General features: G+C 44.6%; 1 protein-coding gene across 1 annotated transcript in view; it reads right to left on the reverse strand.

Annotated features, from left to right (window-relative positions):
• Positions 1-18,618, reverse strand: part of CNTLN (centlein) — a 1,263,565-nt gene that overhangs the window by 709,959 nt on the left and 534,988 nt on the right. Inside the window, exon 12 of the mRNA XM_069239496.1 lies at positions 3,572-3,693. Coding sequence (XP_069095597.1) covers positions 3,572-3,693 — 122 coding nt within the window. The remainder of the gene's footprint in view (positions 1-3,571; positions 3,694-18,618) is intronic.

The raw sequence follows: 18,618 nt of genomic DNA on the forward strand, positions 1-18,618 counted from the left end.
GCATTTTTTAATTTTGCACATGGTTACCACCAAGTTCAACTTGGTGGTAATTAGCGATTTCTAAATGCCAAAATCACATTTAGGAATTGCTTCATACATGTGCTAAGGAATCGCAAATAAGGAATCCTTATTTGCAATTTCTAATTTATGAAGTCGCAATTTGTGACTCTCTAAACAGGGTCACAATTTTAAGGAATCGCCATTTTAGCGATCCCTTAAAATTGCGTTCAGAATGTATTTCATACATTCTGAAATGGCATTTTGCATTCGCAAACGGGCATTCGCACTGTTTGCGAATGCAAAATGGTTTCATACATCTGGCCCCTGGTTGACATCAGACTTATTTCCATTGTGCTGTGCCCCCTAAGCCTTTAGATCCCACTAAAGAGTCTGCATATGCCACCTGGAGAAGGGAATAAGCAGGATGCATACGCCCAACAGGCTATGAAGCTTCAGAGGCGCTCTCACAGACATTCAGGACTGAGGCTGAAACAACGGGCTCATGGGTTGAATGTCCTGGACTCGTGACAGATGAAAAACCCTGAACTGTACCATGTCCAGAACAGCTCCTATAGAAGGAAGCCTCTGTGAAGGAGAAAGGGGCAACTTCAGCTCATTGTTTGAAAATCTCAAAAATGTCAGGGGATTCGCTGGTGTCTGGGCGTGCCACTGGCTGTGGCACGCCAGTCTTAAAAAGGCAGTTGTGAGGTTAGGGAAAAACTGGTATTCAAGGGTGGGTGGCAACCTCCACCATCACTTTCATGAACATCCGAGGGGAGCTTGAAAGGCCAAAGGGGAACACGGAAACTGAATATGGTTCTGGCCGACATTGAACCACATGAACATCTGTGGGGCAGCAGGACAGCACATGAAAGTATGCATCCGGCAAGTACAAGGTAACTATCCATTTGCCTAAATTATGGGGAAGTGGGAGTGGTGGGTAGATGTCTGGCGTTGCCTGTATTACAAACCTCAGTAGTTGCTTGGAAGGGCCGAAACCGATGAGGGAATGATTTGGAAGATGATGCTAGGCCCCAGGAGCGCACAATGGCTCAGGTTTCTTTGAAGCGTCCTAGGGCAGGAATTAGATTGTTTGCAAAAAAGGCAAGGCACATCAAAAGACCTATCAATTAGGTGGTTTCTAATAAATGAATTGTGATTTATCTTGCTGGACCACCAGACTCTATGAAGTAGGGTGTAGGGTAAACAAAAAATAAAACAAAAAAAAATAAGTTGCCTGGCACGGGCTGTGGCATCTAGCTTCCTGCCTGTTAACTGGCAGGCAAGAGCAAGGCTTACACTAGGTACTCACCAATGTATCAGTTAGGGCTTTGTTGAAACGCAGTAAGAGCTCAGAAGAAGCCTTCCCAGGCTGTAAAACGTAAGTGCATTTGTTTTTACACCCCCAGAAGAAAGTTGTTGATTCAGAACGTCAGCAGCATGTCTATTACTACTGCAAAAGAAGCACTTTCTTTTGTTGGTGGCTGGTGGGAGCAGGGTTATCATTGGAAGTATTAAGCTCACTGGCATTATTTAGGTCCATATACAAACTAACAATCAAATTGAAGGGGAAGATCATTCCTGTCACCACCTACTGGCGCAAACTCTGATCAGAGTCAGAAATGAACAGCAGGTTCAAGGGACCAGCGCAAGTTTTGGAGGCTTATTGGAATTTACCACAGCGATCAGTGTTGAACCCAGGGTGGGCTCAAGAGAGACTGACTGAATAGAGGATGGATCGGCCAGTGGTAACTCGACTGGAGGCCCCTGCAGAACTTTGGGGCCTGAAGAATTGCCAGCGGGAACCTTAAGAGTACCAAACATATACAACATGGCCTCCCTAAAGGCCTCCATCAGCAGGTGGCGTTCGCTGGCCTCCATGGGAACTCTGGATGCATCATGATCGAATGTAGAATTGGCTGCTCAATCAGAGATTAGGAGCAAGATCACATGGCACCTTTACACCAGCAAGACTTCTCTGAAGATGGAGAGAGGGGGGGGGGATAGGGACCAGTCCTGCTTGGCTTTCTTGTGTTTCTTTTTTGATTTTGACTTCACTTTTCCAGATGACCTCAAACACAAAGAGGACATGCTGTGGGATGTCCTTAGAGCGCTATCCAGTCCACGCCCTTGACTTTAAGCAGATGCAGTATTTGAACAATTTTTTTTCCAACGCTCAGAAACATACAGCTTCACTTCCCAGTCCGGGATCGCCTTTGAGTTCATGAAGGTGCAATCATCACAAACTTGCAGTCATGCCCGAAGCCCAAACACAAAAGGCACACCTCACGCAGGTCTGTCTATGACATCTGTTTCCTGCAGTTGCAGCATGGTTTGAACTCTGCAGTTTTAATTGGGGACATTGTTTCCTTGTACACAATGTTTTGGAGAAAGAAATTGTCAAACTGGTGAAAAAAGGGGAGTGGAGCTCCAGATCTGATCTTGAAGGCCTGGAAGGAAAGGAACTGATATCGGTGCTCAGGGTTGGCGCTTATATGCGACTCCAGTCTATCACTTTCAGGATGGAATGTAGTCACTGTGGACCACACAGAGTCACCTACCGGCAATTGGAACACTGGTTTGAAAGCTTCCGGATCCAGTCTGGCATCTGGGATATTCTAAATGTGAGGAATCTGTGGTTAGAAATATTTATCAGAATTTTACCCCTTTCAAGACTTGCACTGAATTTATATCAAGGATGGGAATGACTATGAATTTGTTGTGGTGTAGTGAAAGCGGTTTCTGGGTGGGGAGTGCATTCGTCCTATAAAGGAAACAAATGTTTTGAAACTCAAACACACCTTGCAAAGTATCTATGCAATATATAAGTGGACACCTGTAACTTTTACACATGCGAAAACACATTTGACTCGGAGAAACTTGGAATTCACAAAGGAATTGCTAAACCATTCCTAGAAAACCTATGAACACCTTTGATAAATACCTCTAAAATATTAGCAATTTCATAACTATAATTTTGTCTGCCTACTGTATTCAAAATAGATGGCATTAAACCACAGATTGAAGTAACCACAATGTGAGACATAGTGCATTCTCTACTTGAATAAACGACCTTGCACACAAAACAAATGAAAATAATAAGCAGAACTGCTCTTAAAGAATTTCAGCCTTTAATCTCATACTCTCACAAAGCAATTTAATAAATTTAGTAGTCATGAATTCAAACTACTCCTGAAATCAACAATTTTATTTTCTTACGTATGTCACTACTAAAATGTTGCTTTCCCACCTTTAGGATCTATGCATGCAAAGATTTATGATTAAGATGGCATGTGTTCTGTAAGATGAACATAGGTCGGATTTAGAGGTGAGTAGTAATATGAATTTAATTTCTGGAGCAAGTACTGAATCCAGGGGAAATTTCACCATTGAGCTTTGTTTCACCATAATATTGCTGCAACAGGAAGAATTCCACAAGGGATTCTGCTCCAGACTGAACACTACCTGCAGAAATGAGAGGAATTTCTCATCTCCACCAAACCCTAAATCAAGTCCTACATTTAGGGGATGGAAACGTTCAGATGATGACTCTGCAGCATGCTCAACTTACTTGGTACTGCCTTCTTCAAGTTCTTTGAGTTGCTGCTTTAACACTCTATAGTTAGTCTGTATCAGGTACAGCCTTTCTTTCCGCTTTTCATGGACTCTTCTTAGCTCGGCGTTCTCTTGAGACTGCAAAATAAAATAATTTTTTAACGTTAAAAGCAGTGGTCATTGTCACAGCTATAAAGAACAGACACAACGGCAAATACATAATATTTAGTGTGCATACAAACAGTTTTAAATGAAGGAGCCGTCCTGTTTCTGAAACCTGGCACATTTTGCTGACATCTTTTGAGTTACAGGTGACAATTTATTGTGAACCATACAAATACAAATGTTTCATTAATATAAGTTATCATGGAGTCATTATTGGAATGCAGTACCCTGCAAGACGGAAAAAATGTAGGGATTGAACAAAAACAACATTTTCGTTGACAGTTATTTTGTTTTCGGCATGGTACAATTTGAAATAAAGCCCAAGGAATTCAATCGACATGCCATTATTCAAATCATCTTGAAGATACCTGTTTTCATAAGCTGAATTTATTGTGGTGTTTTTGCTTAGTCATTTTCATACTTAATAAATGCCATCTACCACATACATATATTATGAGGTCCATGCATATAAAATGAAGAAGGTAAGCCACATCTAAAAACATGTATTTTTGCTGTCAAAGTAATTAAAAGAACGTTTGTATTAATACCTTATCACAATTTAAGCAGTGATGGGAACACGGTTGCAACCAAGTTAACAACCAAAACATACAATGAATTTTAGTAATGCAAAACAGTCATGCAAATTAGACTTTGTGTGCTTTGCCCCAGGACGTGCTCAAGAATCATCTAAAAAAGTGTTCCCCAAACAATGGGTGGGTTGCAAGCTGATTTTTGGGAGGCTGGGAAAGTCAAAGCAATAAATACTGATGAACAAGTTACTTACTTGCAGAAACAAATTATCTTGTAGAGACGTATTCTAGTTGCGGATTTTTTAATTTAGTATTTTCCCCACGTGTAAAACTGGATCCAGAGATTTTTCTTTGAGCGGTACACTTGCGCGCCATCAGGTAGCGTTGGTCGACTCCGCGTAAGTTGTTGGTGTCGTGGTCGCCATGATGATATCGTATATAGGCGCCACCCTGGTGCACTGACGTCAGTTTCTTTTCACCACTTTCCACGCCAGAAGGGCAGAGCCATAAAGAACACTGAGGCTAGTGCGCCAGAACTAAGGCCCTAAAAGTGAGTCCCTGTCCATAGAAATCAGTTTACAGCGTGGGGAGGATGGGTAGGTCGGTAAGGAATCTGCAAGTAGAATATGTCTCTACCAGATAATTCATCACTGAAGATAAGTAACTTGTTCATCTGATAGAGACTTCTAGTTGCAGATTCCTTATCTTAGAATAGATACCCAAGCAATGACATCCTCCGAGATGGGTTTGTGAACAAAGATCATACTAAGAAGTCCTGTGGGAACGAATGGCCAAAGTAGCCATCCATGCAGACCTGACTGTCCAGGCAGTATTGCTTAGTGAACGGGTGCATGGTCGCCCACGTTGCTGCCTGGCAGATGTCCAGGACTGGACATCTGGACGCAGTGGTACAGCCCTCTATTTAGGACACAATATTTATGTCAGACAATACTTATGACAACAAGTTTATGACATATAGCCACTCCAAGCTAAATTAAGCACATTTCTCAAACATCATATAAGCACGAAACATGTGAATCATTACAATGCAAGCCTGATCGCCCTGAGCTCCAGAAAATTGATGTGGAGTCCGGACTCCGCCAGAGAGCAGACACCTCTGATCTCCACCTCCCTCATGTGGCCGCCCCATCCCAGGGTGGCGCATCTGTCACTACTGTCAGATATGGCTGGAAAAGGGAGAAGTATCTGTCTTTGACCCAATCGCGGTGTGAAAGCCATCACTGCAGATCTTGCACAGTTGCCTCTGCGATCTGGACCATGTCAGAGAAAGTCCCTTGATGCAGCACCCACTGGAACTTCAAGTCCCAATGCAAAGCCTGCATATGCTATCTGGCATGTGTGACTAACAGGATGCAGGAGGCATTGATGCCCAGCAGCCTCCGACTTATTCTCACCAAAACCGAGAACAGAGGCTGAAACATCGGTATCATAACCTGGGTAGTAATGTGCCCCCCTGCTGCATTACCCCCCCACACATACATATAATGTTTGCCTGATATTTGATGATAACTTGACTGAGTGTGTGCTGAGATCCTGCTAACCAGGCCCCAGCACCTGTGTTCTTTCCCTAAATCTGTACAATTGTTTTCACAATTGGCACACCTCTGGCACACACATATAAGCCCCTTGTAAAAGGTACCAGTGGTTCCAAGGGCTCTGTGACAAGGGAGGGTCCTCAAGGGCTGCACCATGTATCATGCCACCATAAGGGACCACCTCACCAAACACATGCACACGGTCATTGCATCTTGGGTGTGCTGGCGGGGAGAAAAAGGTAAAGTCGACATAGCATCCCTCTCTGGGTGCCATGCCTAAAAACCACTGCCTGTGAGGTATGTCACCCCTCTAGCAGGCCTTTTATCCCTAAGGTAGGTGCACTATACCACAGGCGAGGGCACAGCTGCATAAACAATATGCCCCACAGTGCCTAAGTCCATTCTTAGACATTTTAAGTGCAGTGTGGTCATATTATGTTCATTCTCCATGATGGCTTCACTGAAGACTGGGAGGTTTAGTATCAAACTTCTCAGCTCAATAAACCTACACTGATGCCAGTGTTAGATGTATTGAAAAATGCACACAGGGGACCTCTTAGAGATGCCCCCTGTATTTCACCCAATCATTTAGTGTAAGGCTGATCGGTCCGTGCCAGCCTACCACTGACTAACAAGTTTTTGACCCCTTGGGGTGACAAGCCTTTGTGTTCTTTGAGGTCAGGAACAAAGCCTGCTCTGCAACTGTAACACTTGGCGGTGAGCCTCAAAGACCCAGGCCTCCTGTTACACTGCCCCAGAGCACTTCAACTAATGGTAATGCCTGTCTCCCGGACCAAGCCCCACTTTTGGCAGCAGGTCTAGTGGGAAAATTAGGTAAAACAAGGAGGAGAAACCACTGCTGCATGGACCACCCACAGGGTGTCCAGAGCTGAAGTGACCCCATCTTTGTAGAATCCTCCACCTTGCGTTGGCGGAGAATGGTGAATAAGGTTAGGAATGTGCCCCTCTCCCCAAACGGAGGTAGCCATCCTCAGGGACAATAGACATTGACACTGCCTTCTGACCCCTGTAACACGCCTAAATCTAGTATTTACTGGCACCCCTAAACCTTGCTCTTCAGATTCCTGGAGACCTCAAGAAGAAGAAAGACCAAAGAGCCGACCTCAGTAGTAAAGACTCCAGATGACAATTGACTTGGCACCCGCCCTACCTGCCTGTCTGCAGCTTCAGAACTCCTGCTACAAAACGGCGACACGCCCTGCAGGACCAGCAACCTTTTCAAACCCCCAGAGGATTGCCAGCCCACCAGACCAAGAACTCCTGAGGACAGCGGCCCTGTCCACAAGAAACCTTCCAAAAGGACTCCAGAGCCTCACTCCATCCACGAGTCCTGCCCACTCTGCACCTGAAGCCCATGCCCAGAGTCCAGGTGGCCCACCAGTCCAGAGAAGGTCCCCAGGCAATTCCTACCTCGCGTACACCCTGGGTTGAACCCTCCTGGCCAACACGACAATGCCTGTAGCCTAAATCCAGAGGACCCCTGATCACGATTGGATCTGACGAAGATTCCAGATGCGTAAAGGTACCCCTGCACCCGCATTCCCCAGGCCTTGAGGAATCTGACCAATGTCCAGCAATGTCCGGCAGGCACCTCTCCTACTTTTCCAGCCCTTGGTTTTCCACAACAGACTCCCAGGACCCAGCCTGCAGCATCTTTGTGACCCCCGACGTTCCCCAAATGAAAAGCATTGGGGCGCGCAATGCTGTGAGTTGCACCCTGCACGTGGCTGCCCCTGTGCTGCTGAGGGTGTATGTATGGTGCTGGTCCACACCCTCCCCCAGTGTTCATCTAAAACCCTCAGTCCTATGCCTTGAAGTCACAGGTACTTAAATGCAACCTGTTTCTTTCCAAGTGCCCCCAGTTTCCATAGGATTCCATTAAAAACCCAACACCAACTCTGCACCCAGCCAACCCTGTGTTGCTGGTGATGTGCTTAAAGTAATAAAAAAATGTTTTGCTGTATAAAAACAATGGGCCTGGAGTTAGACATTGAGTGTGTGCCTCATTTCTTGACTGTGTGTACAACAAATGCTTTGCACTACCTACTGATAAGCCTAAGTGCTTGACCACACTTCCACAAGAGGGCATTAGTATTATCTTCTTTAGCTTCTGTTAAGCCTCTGGGGATCCACTGGACTCTGTGCACACTATGCCTCATTTTAGTCTAGTATATACAGAGCCAGCTTTCTACATCCTGGACTCGCCGCTCGGGAGGATAGGCCTAAAACTGCACTGTGTCCAGTACAGCTCCGATGAAAGGGAGTGTCTGAGAGGGAGTCAGGTGTGACTTCGGCACATTTATAGTGAACCCCAGCGAATGTAGGAGATTTGCCATAGTGTGTAGTTGGGAGACGACAGCCTGGGGCAAGCACGCCTTCAGTAGCCAGTAGTCGATGTAGGGGAAGACTGAAACCCATAGCCTGCGCGGAAGAGCTGCGACCACTGCCATTACTTTCATGAACACCCGAGGGGCACCGGTAAGGTGAAAGGATAGCACAGTAAACAGAGTACTTGTGACCTACCATGAACCAAAAGTAATGTCTGTGGGCAGGAGGGACAGGGATGTGAAAGTAGGCGTCCTGCAAGTCCAACGCTACCATCCAGTCTTCAGGGTCCAGGGCAGATAGGACCTGATCCAGAGTGAGCATTTTTAACTTCTCCTTTCTGAGGAAGAGATTGGGAGACAGCAGGTCAAGGGTAGGGCGGAGGCCCTTGTCCCTTTTGGGCACCAGAAAGTAGCAGAAATAACAACCATGATCTACTTCTAAGCACAGGGACCCTCTCTATGGAGGCTGCAGCGGATAGGGTGGTGGGACTTGGCCGACTGCTGGCTCACTGATCCACGAAGACGTTGGATCCCACGTCGACAGGCACACAGAGGCTGGGCAGCATGCGCGGCAAAGTGGCTGGAGGGAAATGGACACGGTTAAGCACCCTGTCCGTAATTAAGAAAAGCAGACTGAGTGGGGAGAGGAACAGCAGCGAGGCCAACTGACCTATTCAGAGCTTGGGACTCCTTAAAGTGCTTGAGCTCTGAGTCCGCTTTGTCTCCGAAGAGATGGGTGACATGGAAGGGCATGTCCATAAGCGACTGCCGGATATCCCCTGAAAAGCCAGACATCCATAAACAAGCATGACACCTCAAGGCCACCGTCGGCGCAACTGATCTGCCTAGTGAGTCGGTTGTCCCGCCCACAATGAATTGTGAACTTGGCTGCATCCCTCCCATCAGCATCAGCTTGGTAGAAAACGGCCCGGGCTCCTCTGGGACCTGTATCAGCACCTGTTTGACCGTATCCCATAAAGTATGGGAATAGCAGCCTAAGCGGAATGCGGTGTTCACGGACTGCAATGGCAGACTGGAGGAAGAGAACATCTGCTTTCCAAGTTGGTCCAGTCATTTTGATTCCCTATGCGTTGGGGGGGCAGGGGGGATGGGGATGCACCAGAAGAGGAAAAAGCCTGAGTGACCAAACTGTCAGGCATGGGATGTTGGGTCCGTGAGAGGTCTTGAGACCTTCCTCTCGAACTACACCAGGAGCAACACAGAGCAGAGTGCCGGGCAGCCATGAGCTTTAGGGACCGCTCCCTCAAAGCTTTAAGGTCATTGTGCTCCAGGCACCACAAACACATGAGGTGCGGATCGGTCACTGACATTATGCGGTGACATGAGACACACGGCTTGAATCCAGTCTTGCAGGAAGACATCTTGACCACCGAGCAGTCAAAAACGTTGACAAAAAGGTTGAAAAGTCAGTCAAAAGATCTCCAGATCTGTGTGTAGGCGGACATGGAAAGAAAAGAACTGACATCAGTGCGCAAGGTGTTGTGGCTATATATGACTGCAACATCATCACAATATCTACGATGTCAACTACAGACACAGAGTTGACAGATGCCACCTGACGGCGTGCAGGGGTACTGCTCGAAGAAAAGTCTCCAGGTGCAGTCTGGTGCCTGGGGAAAATTCTAAGGTAAGAAATCTGAAACTAGAAGTCTCTATCAGATATAAAGATGCTTTTAATTTTTGTATTTATATTTTCCCATTTGCAGGTGCTTCAAAGGCATAGATCAAAAGTCAAGCTATATCTTCTGACAAAATGCTACTTATTTTTTTTCACATGGGGGTTGGTATAGTTTTTAAAGTGAATTATGTGACAATATTGCTGAGGTACAGTGAGTGTGAAAGGAAAGGCTGCGGAATGTTGTTTTTCGCTATACACAACAAAATGTAAATACCTGTACATTAACTGCAGACATTCAGCAGTTAGGAAAACAAAAATGATGCAAATTGTTTCTAATTCCGAAGTGTGCTGGAAACGGAGATCGAAACATGAGATCGAATCTTATTAAGGCGTGGTGATGCCCAATTCATAAATTTCCGCCCATTATTATTTGTTTATTATATCGTTTTACCGGTATAACTGTATGACTGTGCAAATTTAGTGGTCATTTCAATGGAAAATGTGCAGGATGAAATGACAATGCACTACCACAATATATATGTTAACTGAAAAAACTAAAACAAATGATAAAGTAACGTTACAGTTAAGTGAGCATCTCAATGACAACATAACATTTTAAATTAACTTAAATTCACCAGTAATACTCAACTCAAGTAAAAGTAACTTGTGCCCTAGGGTAACTATAACTCGCACCCCCTCCCCCCACCACCATGCACTGTTTTCTCATCAATAATTTAATTGCAAATTTTGCAGTGATATTATCAATGATATCATAGAAGATGTCATGGGTGGTGTAATATATGGAGTAATAAGCACTGCATGGCAAGGGTGCAAGCTATAGTTACCTTAAGGCACACATTTTTACTTGAGGTAACGATAACTGGTGAATTTAAGTGGGTTTGTTTGTTTAAAACGTTGCATTGTCAGATAAATTCTCACCTATAACGTTACTTTAACCTTTGTTTTTTTTTCAGTGAATTTCTAAGTGTTTTTCAATATAAAATATTTATTATACCCAACTATAATGTCACTCCACCCTTTGTTCTTTTCAGTGAATTTCTAGGGTTTCTTTTCATTGTAAGTAATATTTTTTACCATACATAAAGCCAACCCCTGTGGCGATGAGTGTTTGGCAGCAGGGCCTGGCCTGTGGCCAACACCTGCCCTCAACACCCAACTCCCTAAATATAAAACAGACTTATCTCTCCAAAAAATACTAATATTGTTAATCAAATTTATATTTCAATAATATCCATAATGCAGTATTATATTGATTTCTTAAAATTATTTTAATAAAGTGTTATTAAACAACATATTGGTGATTCTTTTTACATTGTTTTATAAATGTATAACCTTTGTAAATAGTCAGATACATTGATCTTTTAAAAATTAAAATATTTGTGACTCAGATTTTTCCTTTTAATATTTTTCAGCACAAAAAATATGCTCATAAAACAACCACAATGGAGCCTTGTACAGAAAAGGCAACCATAGAACTACACCCAAGAGGAGCTACATTTGGAAATGTAGAGCAAAGCTTCCAGCTTGGGAAATGCTTTAAAAGAAAATGTATGGTAATTTCTCCTGGGGTCATGGTTTCAGTGATCCAGGAGACAAAGCTTTCTATAGGTGCAGGGGAGCTGCAGAACTTCCTGCAGCTCCCTACAACATTAAAGCAACATTTGTGGTGACCCTGCCTCTTCTAGGTACACCACCGAAATAAAATAAAATGTAAACAGTCCTCACAGGGAATTATGGGGCGCTCCTGAAAGGAGCAGTGAATAATAAATGAGCGACTCTGGCCACTCATTCATTATTCACATTTGTATCCCACCCGGGAACACCTATTTATTTTTGTGAGAGGAGGAAGCAAGGGGAGCCCCAGGTCCCACGTGCACCATTGGCTCATTGCAAGAGGCCCCATTTCATTGGGCTGTGCAGGCCCCAGCAATGGTTTCTTAATTTATATTTCTTTTTGGACTGCAGGGGAAGCCCCAGGGCCCCGCGGCTCCCTGCTCTTGCATGAGTAAGGGTCGGAGAGAGGCGCTGACTGTCAACCCCCTCCCCCCATCCAGCGTTTTGCCGCCCTGGGAGGACTGGGGATTCCAGGGCCTCTCCTGGCTCAGGGAGGGTGGGGTCGCATGACCCCCCTCCCTCACCTTTATTTAACACATCCTCAGGGTGTGGAATCATTGGGGCTTTTTCAGGCTCGGGAAGGGGAGAGGATCCCCCCCTTCCCTTTAATAAGGTTTCAGGCCTAGAAAGTGGGGTCCCCGAGAACTCAAAGTTTTAAGGAGGGGAACTACATGCCCCTCCTCTAATAAATGGGCTGCCCCTGGTCCACCACCTGGCCTAGTATCCCTAAAATGCCCCTTTATGCCTTCTTTTCTGTTTTTTTTTTAGGACTCAAAACTCAGGGACTGATTTACAGTTTGGCGGACAGGTTACTCTGTCACAAAAGTGATGGATATCATGTCCGCCGTACTATGACCTCCATAGGCTATACGGGATATCCGTCACGTTTGTGATGGAGTAACCCCCTCTGCCAAACTCTAAGTCAGGCCACCAGTACCAAGTCCTAAGAAGGCTGCCGCGACATCGGTGTTGCTTTGGTGGCAGCCAATCAGATCTCACCATGAGATTTGTCAGCCCGCAGACCCTCCGTGTACCTATATAGGCATTTATTAGCCCGTTAACTGCTCAAAGACTACTGAACATATTTACACAAAAAGCACCTCTGTAGCATTTTTAGCTGCTACCTGCGGGCAGGAGCAATGCCGGCTCCCGCTGGAGGTGGGGATCCAGTTGGGGTCACGAGGGCATTGAGGGGGCCCCCCCATGGCCTCCAACAAAGAGGCAATGGGGGCCCACGATGGGATCCAGGGCACCCACCATTTACTGACCAGGCCCCGGCAGATGAGGTCCACCGGGTTCAATAATAGCCCAGGGAGGGGGGCTGTGTGCTCCCTCACATAGTGGACAGGCCCAAGTGCCCCTTCCCCCTTCATATACTGGCTGGGCCCCGGGAGATGGAGTCTACAGGACCAATATTGGCCCGGAGAGGGGGTCTGTGTGCCCTCTTACCCTTCAAAGAATATCCGTGCCTCAGGAGATGGGGTCCCCTGGGGTGAAATTGGCCTTTGTCACATGCCCTCTCCCCAATTATTAATTAGATAGGCCCCTGCAAGATAGGGTCTCAGAGGGGCAATACTGGCCCGGGAAAGGGGGCTGTGTACCCCCCCCCCCCCAACTCTTGTAAATATGGCAGGGCCCCAGGAGCCAGTCATGGGCACAGGAAAGGGGGCTGCATGCCCCTTCCCCATGTACAATAAAGCCAAGCCCCTGAAAATCGATCCCCCGGCCAAACACGCCCCCTAAAAAAATGTGGCAGGCCCCAAGGGATGAGGTAGCTAGGTCCAAAATTGGCCTGGAGGGGACTGCGTGCCTGCCCTCCCAGGTTGGCTGCCTTTGGGGGTTTGGCCATAGGCCATGAGCAGAGTGGGGTTGGCTGTATGCAATGGGTTGCGTGCAGGGCCTGGCCACATCCCAGGTCCTGTGGCCAACTCCCCGCCACTGACAGCCAAAGGCCGTGGGTGGAGTGGAGTTGGCTGCATGCAGGGGTTTTGTGGCCAACCCACAGCTACATTAAAAAAAAAAAACTAGAGATTCATTATAAAAAAAATAATGGTTACATGGACATTATAGCTAGGAAATAGAATTTAACAAACCTTAGAAATTCACTAAAGAAAACAAAATTTACAGGGGCATTATAGTTAGGTTCACAATTTACACACACAACACCATAGAAATTCAGCAGATATAGAGTTATGTCAAGAAACTGTAACACATGTCCTTTGGTAACTATTACTCAACAGCCAGTAGGTAGTTATGGTTAGGGCCTAGTTTCTATAGGAAAAGCATTTTTTGTTTTGCCTGTAACTTTGACACTGATGAATCTTCAAGAAATTTTAAAAACTAGTAAGCAAGTCACTTCAGCTTCTGTGTGAAAAGTTTCGGGGTGATTGTCAAGCGGGGGCCAAGAAAAAAAAGGGGGAGAGAGGTCCTAAAATGCATTTTCCTTATGCAATTTCCCATAGAGATTTTGGACACTAATCTACAGCCCAAACCGCTAAATGAAATTACACCAAATTTGAGAGAAGGCTAGATCTTGATTCAGAGAGAGTGCTATTTGTACTTTGAGGAAAATCTGTTCAATAGTTTTGTAGCTATTAAAGAAAAAATATATAGATATCTAGGAATGCGGCTCTGCGGATCCAGAGGAAAACCAAGGCCCTGATTGGCTGGCCACAACCTGAGAGGAAAGTTGCTGCATCGTTTTCTTTTTTGCATCGCACTAGGGATAGGGGACAATGAAAAACTGACATAAAGGGTCAGGATAGAGGTATCCTGGCCCCATAGGCCAGATAGAGGGGTCACGGAGGGACCCCCTCATGGGAAAAATAATTGCCCAAATACTTTCTTTTTGGCCGATCTGCGAATCCACTGCATCGCTCAGCATGGTCCACAGTGTAAATCCGTGAGGGATCCGCTGATCCAAAATGCAACAGAAAAGAATATACACCCACTCATACAATCGCTGTGATGGGATTGGTGCATGAAGGTGTGTGTGTGTGTGTGGGGGGGGGGGGGGGGGGGGGGGGGGGGGGGAAGGTGTTGGCAGCAGGCTATGCAGCCAACCACTGCCTTGCACAGCCAAAGGCCAAGGGCAACACTGGTTGTATTAGTGTACAGTAATCATACATTACTTTCTATTAAAAAAACATACAAATTTACTGAAAAAAAACAAAGGCTGCAGGCATGTTCTATTTAGGTTGACGTTTTACCCATACAAAACCATGGAAATCCAGCAGTTATACTAACACTTATCAGAAGAAACTAACTTGTGTCTTTAAGTAACTTTAGGCCACAAGTTACAGTTTAACAGAAGTATAAGTATAACTAACTACTGAATTTCTATGGTTTTGTGTGGGCAAAAAAGTCAACCTAACTATAACGTCCCTGTAACCCTTTGTTATTTCCAGTGAAAACACACACACACACACATATATATATATATATATATATATATATATATATATATATATATATATATATATATATATACACCGAAAATGAAGCACCACCAAAAATACCACTGGGAACTGCCGTCCCACAAAAGTAAAAAGTAACCATAACCATTTAAGGGCAAGATGAAAACATACAGATATACTCCTTGAAATGCAGATGACTAAAGCTTGGCTCAAGAGCTTGATAAAAAAAAAAAAAAGATCTTGATCAGAAGCACATGAAGGTACAGAAACATAAAAAACACATGTCCGTTGTTAGCTAAGAAACTAGCTAAAACCTATTCAGAGGTAGGCATTTAAGCAAGAAAAGAGTTCTTGCAAGTATAATTAGCAGGCCAAATAAGAGGCTGACATTATCTCATAGATCAGTGGTACCAAACCAGCACAAAACCAGAAAACTAAACACACTGTTTAAGTTGACAAGAAGTGAAATATGAAACGGAGAGAGAAAATAAAAATACATCTTTACAACTACTCGAGCTAAAACAGTGGCGAAAAGAAAACTAGGTAAATAAAAAAACGTGCTAAGGAAAACTTTCTGTCGCATTCTTTTCGTACGATTAAAAATTAAAAAGCATCCATGAAGAACTGTGTCCTAATGATGCATGATTATAGCATGCACTTCATTAGACGCTCAGTCCAATTTCCAAAGCCTGTTGCTCAAAGTAAGTTCAACATATGCATGCATACGACATGTTTTATTAAAGATATTCATTAAAGGTTAAATGCCAATAATAGGTCTATGTATTTATGCAATTTATTACTCCAGAAGGGTGCAATAATGTGCACGAGTAAGATGTATTACAGAGTTGAGGACAGGCGTCCAGACCAGAGTTTCTGGGTTTTTGCCAATCTTTAACGTACTCCCTCCCACCCAGGATACAGTCGGAGATTCACCCCTTTCGGGGATAGGTGTGCATTTCTTTCGAGGGTGAAAATAGAAGCGTAATTTGCTCTAAAGATGAAGCCTTTATCAGACCTCTTAAGCCCCAATGCAAATGCTAAAGCGTGCAAGAAAGTATTTTGCTTCTATTTTCGGACCAATACATTAATTACCGCCACTCATGACTGATTTGCTGAATACAAAGTGAAAAAGGGTTTAAGATCAACGTTCTACAGTCTGATGCTTTAAATGTACCGACACTTGAATAAATGGAACAGCAACTGAGGGCCTGCTTCCCTATACGATAGACTTCTTTTACATTCCTGTATATACAACTGGCTGCATCTGTGTCCAAGTTGTTCAACCTAAATTATTTACTGCTAATTTAATAAATGAAACACAGACTTTAGTCGTGGCTAAGGGGTACATTATCATGCACTAGGTGCACAACTGTGATCAAGATAATCATACTCCCTAACATAACTATTGTAAGAGATTTTTTATGGGTTTATATGTTTGTGCATAGTTAACAATGAGCAGAATGCATCTTCACACTGGATTATATGTATACACTGACAAAGTACTATTGCTTTTGAAACAAGTTTTCTGTAATGTGAAGAAGTGAGTTTTTATGGTGTATGTTTAACAGACCACATTTTAAAACAAACACCATCTTAACGAAGATGAAAGTCATCTTTGTCATTCATCTTGCTATCCACAGCGCCCACCTTCTCTCCTCACAAACTCACACGGAGTCCAGCTGAGATGTAATGGTTTATTTTCACTGTTATTCCACTGCTGTTGCTTTCCCTGTTTAACTATGACTTACAAGATCTTCCCATTCATTCACGGTGCTCTATTCATTCACATAATGTGTTATTGTTAATATATCTAGCTATGTTCCAGGACTTCTGGGCGACATTAGCACAGAGTCACAAACAGTTAGGAGCGCACCTGCCTGACATCCCAGCAATTAATCTGCCCCATTGCATCATGGTAGATGTAGTATCTTCAAAAAACGAACTCCATTAATTTTTAAATATTTCACCTTTAAGTAGGTACAGCCTTTACTGTGCATCTCTGGACACATGTGTTTCTGGGTTAGTCCCTTCTTCAGCAGAGAACATATTTGCGGGGTGCTGGGAATGCTGCCATAAATCACCCGGTTTCAGTACCTCTTTCCTGGCATGCTGGTGCCTGCTCCAGAGCTCGTCAGCCCAGTAGCTCAAGGGAGCCTTTAAAGTCACAAACAGTTAGGAGCGCACCTGCCTGACATCCCAGCAATTATTCTGCCCCATTGCATCATGGTAGATGTAGTATCTTCAAAAAACGAACTCCATTAATTTTTAAATATTTCACCTTTAAGTAGGTACAGCCTTTACTGTGCATCTCTGGACACATGTGTTTCTGGGTTAGTCCCTTCTTCAGCAGAGAACATATTTGTGGGGTGCTGGGAATGCTGCCATAAATCACCCGGTTTCAGTACCTCTTTCCTGGCATGCTGGTGCCTGCTCCAGAGCTCGTCAGCCCAGTAGCTCAAGGGAGCCTTTAAAGTCACAAACAGTTAGCAGCGCACCTGCCTGACATCCCAGCAATTAATCTGCCCCATTGCATCATGGTAGATGTAGTATCTTCAAAAAACGAACTCCATTAATTTTTAAATATTTCACCTTTAAGTAGGTACAGCCTTTACTGTGCATCTCTGGACACATGTGTTTCTGGGTTAGTCCCTTCTTCAGCAGAGAACATATTTGTGGGGTGCTGGGAATGCTGCCATAAATCACCCGGTTTCAGTACCTCTTTCCTGGCATGCTGGTGCCTGCTCCAGAGCTCGTCAGCCCAGTAGCTCAAGGGAGCCTTTAAAGTCACAAACAGTTAGGAGCGCACCTGCCTGACATCCCAGCAATTAATCTGCCCCATTGCATCATGGTAGATGTAGTATCTTCAAAAAACGAACTCCATTAATTTTTAAATATTTCACCTTTAAGTAGGTACAGCCTTTACTGTGCATCTCTGGACACATGTGTTTCTGGGAAGATACTACATCTACCATGATGCAATGGGGCAGATTAATTGCTGGGATGTCAGGCAGGTGCGCTCCTAACTGTTTGTGACTTTAAAGGCTCCCTTGAGCTACTGGGCTGACGAGCTCTGGAGCAGGCACCAGCATGCCAGGAAAGAGGTACTGAAACCGGGGGATTTATGGCAGCATTCCCAGCACCCCGCAAATATGTTCTCTGCTGAAGAAGGGACTAACCCAGAAACACATGTGTCCAGAGATGCACAGTAAAGGCTTTACCTACTTAAAGGTGAAATATTTAAAAATTAATGGAGTTCGTTTTTTGAAGATACTACATCTACCATGATGCAATGGGGCAGATTAATTGCTGGGATGTCAGGCAGGTGCGCTCCTAACTGTTTGTGACTTTAAAGGCTCCCTTGAGCTACTGGGCTGACGAGCTCTGGAGCAGGCACCAGCATGCCAGGAAAGAGGTACTGAAACCGGGGGATTTATGGCAGCATTCCCAGCACCCCGCAAATATGTTCTCTGCTGAAGAAGGGACTAACCCAGAAACACATGTGTCCAGAGATGCACAGTAAAGGCTGTACCTACTTAAAGGTGAAATATTTAAAAATTAATGGAGTTCGTTTTTTGAAGATACTACATCTACCATGATGCAATGGGGCAGATTAATTGCTGGGATGTCAGGCAGGTGCGCTCCTAACTGTTTGTGACATTAGCACAGAGGGTGCAGAATAATTATTCATGCTGTGGGTTAGTGATTGGGTGTTAAGGCAATGTGACGTCTATTTTTCTTGTTCTCTGATTTGCTGATGAAAGGATACATTTGCTG

This window comes from Pleurodeles waltl, chromosome 1_2 (assembly GCF_031143425.1).
Source record: "Pleurodeles waltl isolate 20211129_DDA chromosome 1_2, aPleWal1.hap1.20221129, whole genome shotgun sequence".
Lineage (NCBI taxonomy): Eukaryota > Metazoa > Chordata > Amphibia > Caudata > Salamandridae > Pleurodeles > Pleurodeles waltl.